The 11,071-nt window shown below is 39.6% G+C and overlaps 1 protein-coding gene across 1 annotated transcript; it reads left to right on the top strand.

The window, feature by feature from the left end:
- Positions 1-2,802: 2,802 nt before the first annotated feature.
- LOC127782204 (kinesin-like protein KIN-7H) lies at positions 2,803-10,428 on the top strand. The gene is given in 16 exon segments (XM_052309288.1): positions 2,803-2,917; positions 3,506-3,723; positions 4,101-4,190; positions 4,293-4,393; positions 4,469-4,582; positions 4,699-4,780; positions 4,860-4,927; positions 5,007-5,072; positions 5,149-5,273; positions 5,493-5,547; positions 5,550-5,615; positions 5,617-5,826; positions 5,914-6,030; positions 6,107-7,159; positions 9,419-9,720; positions 9,811-10,428. Coding segments are annotated over 15 exon segments (2,961 nt in total). The 5' UTR covers positions 2,803-2,917; positions 3,506-3,518; the 3' UTR covers positions 10,118-10,428.
- Positions 10,429-11,071: the final 643 nt, after the last annotated feature.

The raw sequence follows: 11,071 nt of genomic DNA, 5'->3' as shown, positions 1-11,071 counted from the left end.
CAATCTGTTTTTCTGTTCTGAACATTAGTGTGGATTAGTACTCCTAACTACCCTACGCAATGTGTGCTGCTACTATCATCAACGGATAATTAGGGGATAGTGCATGCATATGCATGGTATAGCTGCACATGGTTTGAGCACCAAATGTGAGCCATTATTGTCCTTGCTAGAGCTTACTTAGTTGCTGGTCTCGGCCTGAAGTTAATTTCAGACAGCATGGGAGAGGAATTATGGATGGGATCAGGCCAGTGCAGTTGCTGTTTGGTTTGCAGAGCTGATGAATGATGTACAGGCAATGAGCCAAGAGGCAATCATCAGTTGAGTTTGAGTGCATTGGGCTACTGCACAATTCAGGCATTGCTGTGTCATGTGGTTGGAGATCAAGTACCATTAGAGAGTCATAACAGCCAGAGGGAATATAGATAGCAAGAAGGACAGTGTTTGCAAGTACTAGATCTGTAGCAATGCCCAAACAGTGCTCATTGCCTAATTGCTTGCTACTCATTAAGCAGATCTGGTGGTGATTGTATACCAATTGCTCTGACCAAACGGTAGGGCCTTCTAATTTTCTGCATGGATGGCAGCATGGTCAGCCTACCAATTGCATGCTTTATTAGGATGACTTAATTTGGACTTAAGCTCCACTAAAACAACCTAAATCATTGTAACCAAGCTGCTAACCATGTAACCTATTTTGCTGAACAGATCTCTTGAGCTTAATTAGCAGCATGAACTAGATCAAATGTGTGCGTCAGGAAACGGTTGGAACATGCCAGATTTTCTGACACAAGCAGAGAGGCAGAACTCGTCGTCATATGAATCCTCATCACATCTTCTTAACCATTAATTCAACGATTAGAAGATATAATCATATTTTTAAATAATAAAAATAGTTTAGATCTCTGGACTCTGCCATCCAGGGCATCGTGTCAATGTATCTTTCAGATCTAAATGACATTTTTTTTTCTTGGATGGTATCAACGACATGATTAAATAAATTTTGCCATCAAACAGTAGTACATTGCCTTGGATGGTGAAGGGGTTATCACGCATTGCTTTTGAACTTTACGCAGATCTGAAGCTTTTGCGGTTCGCTAATCTTGTTGTTTAAGGCCTAAGCAAAATCGACTAGTACAGTCTACAGTGCTTGTCTGGCGCATCATCAACTGTCATTATCTTTTTCTTTAGGAGTATTTTGAAGGATATTGAACTGTCATTATCTCCTCTGAAGAAAATTGTTATAGAGTAGACATTTTACCAGGTATCCTGCACCAAACAATTCAATAAAAAAGATGATCTGAAACTTCAACAAAGACGAGACTTTGTCGATTCAGCACAGGCAAAAATGGCTGAAGAAAAAAAATAAGGTGACTACTAGAATTCTGTGGTGATGTTTGATTGCTCATCTGCTGGTTTTTTCTGAAATCTGGAGTGTCAGGGTTGGAATGTTTTTAGATTGTTTGAGAGCGATCAGAATGTTTTCTTTTAACGACCGGGAAAGTGACACTGATCAATATAATCTATTATGCTAGTACATCTGGAAATGTTAAAGAACTGGGAGAAGAATAACATAATCCATGTTCCACGCCAGGAAGCTTCCCAATCATGCCCCCGTTCTATGATAAACAATGCAGACAAAAAAACAATCTATGATCAGACTATAATCGCATGATATCGAATTATAATATTTGCTATCTTCCAAATTGTTCAACTGTTCAAATTTTTTGCGCCGTCTGTCCATGATGAGCTCCTCAACAGTTTGTTTTCAGATGCAGGGTCTGTCTGTCTGTCGGCGGCGGTGACGATGAAGATGAAGCTTAACAGTAGCATTTGCACTGATGACAATTAGATTGTTACTAGATCATTTTGGTGTTGACAGGATGGCTACCATGGTATGATCTTGGATGAAAAAAAAAACCATGGTCCTGCATTTTTTTTTTGATTGGAACACTGACAATATCCTCATTGAATAAGTTTATTACCATTAGCATCATCTGTGGTGGTGCCTCAGCTTTCATGAAATGAAAGTCAATCCATGATCACCGTCGATTGTGAGAGGCTAAATAATACAGTATTGATGTTGCTGATGAAGATTGAACAATTCATTTGCACAATGAACAAGCAATGGGGAATATATATATATATATTGAAGAAAGGAAAGGTAAAAGGTGAGAAGGCTTACTGTTTTTTTTATTTTTCTTTTTTCGAGATGAGAAGGCTGCATCTCGATAAGCTAGAGAGAGGACGGTTAATCAAATGTTTAGGGGTTAATTAGCCTTTTTAGTCGTGCTAAATCGATCAAAAAGGGGGTAACACAGCACGTGACAGACATGTGGGTCCCACTGGAACTTTCTATGGGGCCCACGGGCGCGCTTGACCGCGATTGGGCGATGGAGGAGTCCTATCTGTAACGGGTAGAAAAGTCGGTGTGCGCACAGCACAACAACACCTGTTCCCTTTTACACCTTTTCCCCTCCCATTTTCCCCTATTTTTTAAATTTTACTTACTCTCTCCGTCCCAAAATAAGTACAATCATGATTTTCCGTACCTAACTTTAACCGTGCGTCTTATTTAAAAATATTTTTTTAAAAATTAAAAACATAAGTCACGAATAAAGTATTATTCATGTTTTATCATCTCATAACAATAAAAATGCTAATTATAATTTTTTTTAAAAAGACGGACGATCAAAACTTAAACGTGAAAACTGATGGTTGTACTATTTTTGAACGGAGGTAGTATTAATTAATTAATTATAAAAAAGGAAAAAAGAAAAATTCCACCAAACCACCCCTTCCTCCTCCTCTTCTTCTTCTTCCCCGCAACGAGGTGAAGTGGAGGAGACAAGAGAAGCTCGAAGAAGCTTGCAGCCGCATTGGTCGTCGTCTTCTTCAGCTCTCACCTCACCTCGCTCAGGTAATGTCCATTCTTCTTCTTGTTGTTCTTGCTCGGGTGGTTAGTCGAGTTCGTCGTCTGCCACCTTTGGGTTGGGGGCGAATTTTGATCTGGGTAAACGAGAGGAAGAAAAAACAACTAGTATTTGGGTTAGGTGGGTGTCCATCTCCCTCCTCCTCCTCCTCCACCCATGTGAGGCGCATAAATAAAATTTAAGGAAGAAGCCACGGCCATGGCGGGGACCATGGTCCGTCGTCGGAATACCTCCAACCCCGCAGTCGGCGGCGACGACCAGACCACGCATTTCTTTTCTTTTTTTCTTTTTTCTCGAGGTGGAGCAGGAGCGGCTTTGCTGTTGCATGGTGTAGTGTAGCCAAGCCACCTGGGCGGGCCTCGCCGGATCGCCGTCCACGTCCCGGCGACCGGTGACCGGCCGCTTTCGGCCGCGGGCACCACCAACCTCCCTCCCTCTCTCCCAAAATCTTTGCATCTTTCCCGAGTCCGACACGTGAGGACGATTTTCTTGCAATGCCGTTGAATTGGTACTAGTAGTATAAGAGAGGTGGGGGTTTTGATGCTCATTTCTTGGGTGGATTGGGGGGAGTGCAGGTGGGGAGGAGATATGGGGGCGGCGGAGGAGGAGGCGGCGGCGGCATGGGACAAGGCGGAGGCCAAGGAGGAGAGGATAATGGTGTCGGTGCGGCTGCGGCCACTCAACGGCAGGGAGGCCGGCGACAGCTGCGACTGGGAGTGCATCAGCCCCACGACCGTCATGTTCCGCAGCACCGTCCCCGAGCGCGCCATGTTCCCCACCGCCTACACCTACGGTACAGTACCACCTGCATCCTCCTTCACCTCAATTTTGCAAATGGGAATCTCACATTGTTTTGGTCAATCAAGTTTCTTGGAGTGTGTTTAGTTCACGCTAAAATTGGAAGTTTGGTTGAAATTGGAACGATGTGACGGAAAAGTTGGAAGTTTATGTGTGTAGGAAAGTTTTGATGCGATGGAAAAGTTGGAAGTTTGAATAAAAAGTTTGGAACTAAACAAGGCACCATGTAGTACTATGCATTTTGTAGCCATGTAGTTCGGAAAAGTTTTGATGTTTGTAGCCATGTAGTACTATGCATTTTGTTTGGCTGGCAGCCTGTTTGCTTGAAGAATGAATCTCTTCTTTCTTGTTCCTTTCAAAAATTTTTTACAGATAGGGTGTTTGGTCCTGATTCCTCTACAAGGCAGGTCTACGAGGAAGGAGCGAAAGAAGTTGCTCTATCAGTTGTCAGTGGAATCAACTGTAAGCACCGAAGAAATGACGCAACTTCGTTGCATCGTCGCTTTGAGTTTTGTGAGGTGATGTGGGGTAACTAACATCTGCACTTGGGTTGGTTCTTGGCAGCAAGCATATTCGCGTATGGGCAAACAAGCAGTGGCAAGACTTACACGATGACCGGGATAACCGAGTATAGTGTTCTCGACATCTATGACTACATCGAAAAGGTGTGTGCAATGTGAACATTGCTTTACTTTACCTCTGCGAAAATTTATCCATCTCATTGTGTGCCATTGCTACAGCATCCTGAAAGAGAATTCATTTTGAGATTTTCGGCAATAGAGATATACAATGAAGCTGTGAGGGACCTCCTGAGCCACGACACCACACCCCTCAGACTTCTTGATGATCCGGAGGTACACTCACTGTTCTCCTTTTACTAGCTTGAACTTACTACATAATCTGTTTGTGTTTTCCTCCAACCTGTATACTGTTCTCGAGTTGTTCATGTTTCCATTTGATTTCAAAACAGAAAGGAACTACCGTAGAGAAACTCACTGAGGAAACCTTGAGGGACAAGGATCATCTTAGGAACCTTCTTGCTGTGTGTGAAGGTGTGGGACTGAACTTGTTGGAAATAAGAGAGGCATTGGCTTTCAATTTTCTTTAATTGCTTAATCTGGTTTGCTACAGCTCAAAGGCAGAATGGAGAAACTGCTTTGAATGAAACGAGTTCAAGGTCCCATCAAATACTCAGATTGGTCAGTGGCACATCAATATTTTTTTTTTGTTTTATGCTACTTTTTAGGAAATGATTTTTTGACAGACTGTTAATTTCAGACAATTGAAAGTTCTACTAGACAGTATTTGGGAAGAGGCAACTCAAGCACCCTTGTAGCTTGTGTGGTATGGAATATCATCCTATATTCAAGACTCGTTTGTATTGTGTGTTCCATGGTCACTGAGATTCTTTTCTGGGCAGAACTTTGTTGACCTAGCAGGAAGCGAGCGTGCATCTCAGACTGCTTCAGCTGGAGTGAGGTTAAAAGAAGGTAGCCATATCAATCGAAGTCTTCTTACACTGGGAAAAGTTGTTCGGCAACTCAGGTTCATTTTCCTCTCGCAAGAACTTGTAATCTTTAGTGGTTTGCCTTCTATCCAGAATATATGTTTCTAAGTAGTCAAGGAGTCTCTGCGCACCCTTTTCCTCTCTCTTTCATATTCACTGGATGAACTAATTTTGAATTCCTTTTGCGCGTCGCAACTCAACTCTTTGATTGCATTATTACCATCCAATTTAGTCTAAGCTATATGTTCATGTTGCAGTAAGGGAAGAAATGGCCATATCCCATACAGAGATTCAAAGCTGACTCGTATATTACAGTCTTCCTTGGGAGGCAATGCAAGAACTGCTATTATCTGCACAATGAGCCCTGCACGGAGTCATATTGAGCAATCCAGGAATACACTATTGTTTGCTACTTGTGCAAAGGAGGTAGTTACAAATGCACAGGTCAATGTAGTGATGTCTGATAAGGCACTCGTGAAGCATCTACAAAGAGAACTCGAAAGATTACAAAGTGAGATTAAATTTCCGGCGCCAGCCTCCTGCACTACTCATGCTGAAGCATTGAGGGAGAAGGATGCACAAATTAAAAAGGTATTTTTTATCCTATCATATAAGATACCATGCTTCTGTATCTTTTGCACCTTGTAACTTTATACCCATTTGTGTATGTGTGTTCAGCTGGAGAAACAGCTAAAAGAATTGATGGAAGAAAGAGATACTGTGAAGTCTCAACTTGACTGCTTGCTTAAAAGCGATTGTGATGACCATAGTGACGGCCGCGTTGCGAAGCGATGGGTATTTGTTTCTTTCATACTTAATATTAGAACTATTGCTCTGTGCAAAACTTAATGAACTGGCTTTCCTCTGATAGGATGAGCATAGTCGATCCTCAGAGTCTTTTGCACGGAATGCGTCTGAAGAAGCATTTTCAGTTTCAGATACTTCTGGTGTTCCTTACCAGGATCAAGATAATGCTGTGTTTAATGGATCCTATGTCTTCAGTGATGACCGTGATGATATAGTATTCCCTGTTCAAACAGTGGATCTTCCTGAAGAAACAAAGCATGAAAAATTTATGTCACCTTGGCACCCTCCCAGCCACCATAGTTCTTCTGATTGCATAGAGTCATATCATATGACAGAAGCGACTTCCAGAACTGCATCAGAAGTCTCTGAAGAGCATTGTAGAGAAGTCCAATGCATAGATATACATGAGCATAGAAGAAGCACAAGTCACAAATTCGACCTTTTGCTGCCCCAGGACACCGAGTTCCAAACACCTGAATTAGAGATCTCCAAAGAGGCAGTCCCTCAACCTGATGAAGACCAAGAACTTGAGAGCATAACAAACAGAATGGAAGATCCTACCAGGATGTGCCCTGTCGAGGAGGAGCAACAAGATGAGATCGTAGATACATGTGAATCTAATGGTACCACAGACAATGATGTCAAGCTATATACATGTGATTCTAACATTTCTTTTGACATTCAGAAACCTTACCCTAATGGATGTCTGACTGTAAAAAGGTGTATACTGAGCTCCAAGGATAGGGCGTTGTCTAGAAGTAAAAGCTGCAGGGCTAGCTTTATGATTATTCCAAATAGTTGGTTTGATGATTCCGAGTACACCAGCCAGACACCACCTAATGAAATCTTGAAGCATACCCCAAGAAGGCTTGACAAGGTTAGGAGAAGCTTGTATCCAGAAAATGATAACCCTTCTTCAGTAGACCGTTCTGAGTTTTCTGGTGAAGTTTCTTCTGATGAAGTAGTGAAGGACATGAGCACCATTGATGAAGTAGCCAAAGACATGTGCCCCAGCGACGCAGAACAAGAAACTCTCACCAGTGACATCAGTTGTCTCACCAAGTTGAAGAAGACTGATACTGACCATGAGGATGAACTTGATGAGTATCAGGATCAGGTAATCATGTCAAGAACTGACCTATGAGCTCTTTTTATTTTTTGGCAGTATTTTCCTTAACGAGTCGGTAAATACTATTTCCTATAGTACTTCAATACTAGGTATCCACATCATGCTATACTGTTTTCCTTTTATTTTGATTATGGTAAGGTTTGGTTTTTGACTATCTATTAACTTATTAAAGTAGTAGAAAAAGAAGCCTCCACGTTTACTCTCATGGTCTAGAAAATCCCACATTAATCCAAATAAAATAAGAAAAAGGAGAAAAGAGAATCATATTAGGATTACAATATGTGGAAACGGACAATAAAAACAGATAAAACCCAAAGGAAATGAGGAGTACGTGCAAACGGACAAGGATTATTTATAAACAATATGAAACACCAATTTTGGAAACGGTAAGAGAAACTAATCGTAACCATATATACTCATACTGTCATGCATGGCCGTGGCAGGCAATTTATTTGTCCATTTTCTAATTGTACAATAGTACATGCCATGCTAATAAATACATTAGAGATAATTATAAGATGCCACTAATAGTCTAAAGAGTATAAAGATGGAGGAAGGAAACAAATAAATATACCAGATGATCCATCACGTCTGCTCTATAGACATAGGAATTACTACTACTTCCGTTTCAGGTGATAAGACTTTCTAGCATTGCTCACATTCATATAGATGTTAATGAATCTAGGCACACATATATGTCTAGATTCATTAACATATATATGAATATGGGCAATGCTAGAAAGTCTTATAATATGAAACGGAACAAGTATATTAATTAGAATATCGTACATTAGTCAATTTGGTTCAGCATTGTTACAATTTAAAATTTTGTTGTAATTTCAATATTTTCTACAACAAAATATGAAAGAATATATGTCATTATGTGAAAAAAAAATTATAGCGATGCTAACGTGCAATTCGCATCAGCCACCATGTTTACTCTTATGACCTATAAATTCTCACATTAATTAGAAAAAAAATTAGAGTCCATACAGAAATACTTAAAGTAAGAAACATTGAAAGATGAGATTAGAGTCCATACAAGTATATAGTTTAGAACTAATTAAAATTCGGAATTAAAAATTAGGAAAATTAAAAGTAGAAGTCGGAGTCCATATCAAAATACAATTTACAAATAACTAAAATTCAAAATAAGAAAAGCAAGATTGGGAGAAGAGTATAAGTCCATATAGGAATACAATTTATAAATAATTGAAATTCGGAATTAAAAAAATAAGAAATATTAGAAAAAATCTAGAGTTCATATAGGAATACAATTTATAAATAACTAAAATTCAAAATTAAAAAAAATACATAATATTAAAAATGAAGTTAGTGTCCACATATAAATACAATTAGAAATAATGGATTGGGAATTAGAAAAATAGAAATATTGAAAGAAAAGTCTAGAGTACATATAGTTCCTATAGAACTAATTGAAAGTCAGAATTAGAAAAATAAGAAAAATTAAAAGTAGAGTTTAGATTCTATATAGAAATACAATTTAGAACAACAAAAATTTGAAATTTTAAAAATAAGCAATGTTGGGAGAAGAGTCTAGCGTCCTTATAGAAATACAATTTATAAATATCTGAAATTCGGAATTAACAAATAAGAAATATTGTAAAAATAGTCTAGAGTCCATATAGGAATAAAAACTTTAAATAACTGAAATTTAAAAAATAAGAAATATTGGAAGCAAATCTAGAGTCCATATAGGAATACAAGTTACAAAATAACGGAAATTCAAAATTGAAAGAAGAGTTTCGAGTACATATAGAAACACAATTACAAATAACTAAAATTCAGAATTAAGAAAAATGAATATTGGAAGAGAAGTGTATAGTGCATATAGGAATAAAATGTATGAATAATGAAATTCGAAATAAAAAATAAAAAAAATTGAAAGTTGAGTCTAGAGTCCATATAAAAATACAATCGATAAATAACTAAAATTTAAAAATTAGAAATATGAATATCATGCGGTTGTTAGTTTGATGAAGAATTTAAAATTATGTTGCCATTTTAATATATTTAATAAAATTTGAATATATTTAAGCTATTATATGAGAAAAAAATATGACGATGCTAGCCGCGCAATCTGCACGGACCACTACGCTAGTTATAACATGAATTGACAGCACACTAGTTCAAAGATTGCAACTGTTGTTGCCTATGCATAATTTGCCAGTCTGTTTTGGCCTACCGATCTGACTTTTATTGTCTTCGTGTATTTTATTTGTGCAGCAGTCTATTAGAGATGGATCTACAACCTTGAGAACTGTCAAAGATGTTGGCATAGATTCATCACTGAGTGCCTCTCCTTCTCGTTGGCCTATTGATTTTGAGAAGATGCGGCAAGAGATTATTCAGTTGTGGCACGAATGCAACGCTCCCATCGTACACAGAACTTACTTCTTCCTCCTCTTCAAGGGAGATCCAGCAGATAACATCTACATGGAGGTGGAGCACAGGAGACTGTCCTTCATTAGGAGGTCCTTCAGTGCCAGCCCTGCAGGAGGCGAGCTTAATTCTGCCGTCGTATCAAGGTACATTGTTACTTGATAGGAGTTTAAAATCAACAACTTGGCTTTGCATTGTCCAGGAAATCTGAATTCCAGCAATCATTCTGTTGACAGCCTGAAAAATCTTCGACGCGAAAGGGACACGCTCTACAAGCAGATGCTTAAGAAGCTCAACAATGGGGAGAAAGAGCGCGTTTACGCTAGATGGGGAATCGATCTGAGCTCGAAACAGCGAAGATTGCAGCTATCTCGTCTCGTCTGGACGCAGACCGATATGGAACACATCAGGGAGAGTGCATCCCTTGTTGCGAAGCTGATTGAGCTGCTGGAGCCAGCACAGGCACTGAAGGAGATGTTTGGACTGAACTTCACACTAGCTCCCCGATCTGAACGGCGATCCTTCGGCCTTCTAGGTACCTGAAAGAATTGCACATTGTGACCGGCAAAACGATGGCCCATACGATGACAATAACAACATGGAGGTAGAAGAACAAGTAGTACAGGAGGTTGACTTGTTTGGAGAGGAATTGCTCCCCAGCACTGATTTCACTGAAGCTTCTGATGCTTCCCTTCTTTCATTTGTGTGTGTGTGTGGTTGGTTTCTGATGTATAATCATCTTACAGATATGAACCAATCAGCCATATTGCAGCTGTTACATATGACTATCCTTGTGTCAGTTTGTCTGGGGAAAATTCATCAATAAAATTCTTGGAAGGCTCGGTTGGGTTGTATGCTTTCTATATCAGTCTGAGTGTAACCATGCGTATTCCATGATGCAACTCTGAACTTTGAAACTCAAAATGGTGTCAGTATTACTGGGCTTCAATTGAGGCCCATGTTACGTTACGGGCTTCAGCCCAACAGACGAGCCCATGTTACATTCAGCCCAGATCGATGCTCTGACGACTCCAAATCGATCCAAGATTGTTCATCATCTGTTCGTGTCTACTGCTCGATCTAGTACTCTTGTCTGACGAATCTGTGTAGGAAGAATAAATCTGTAGTGCAGTGCAAGCGCCAACAGCAATGCATGGTATCAGCTGCGAGCAGCACACGGTTTTTGCAGACAGAGACCCGTACTTTTGCTTGTGGCTCGTGTTCATCGTTGACAAGATCAGAACACGCTAGCTCGATAGCTAGCTACAAATATATATGGTCTTAGAACATTCCAAGAAGAATATATATGAACTCTCAATCACAGAAATTTCAGAGAACAAGTTGATCTGATTGAGAGAAGCTTCGGAGAACAACTGAACAAGTTGATCTGTTGTTTTGCAGGACTAGTACGTGGTGCATTGTGCCTAACCTGAACTTGATCATGGCTATAGCTCTACTTAATTACTACTATTATCAGTCATGGTTGCCTAATCTAGC

The sequence above is a fragment of the Oryza glaberrima genome, chromosome 8 (genome assembly GCF_000147395.1).
Source record: "Oryza glaberrima chromosome 8, OglaRS2, whole genome shotgun sequence".
NCBI classification, from domain to species: domain Eukaryota; kingdom Viridiplantae; phylum Streptophyta; class Magnoliopsida; order Poales; family Poaceae; genus Oryza; species Oryza glaberrima.
The sequence above is the reverse complement of the archived record's forward strand: the minus strand, read 5'-3'. Positions and strand labels throughout refer to the sequence as shown.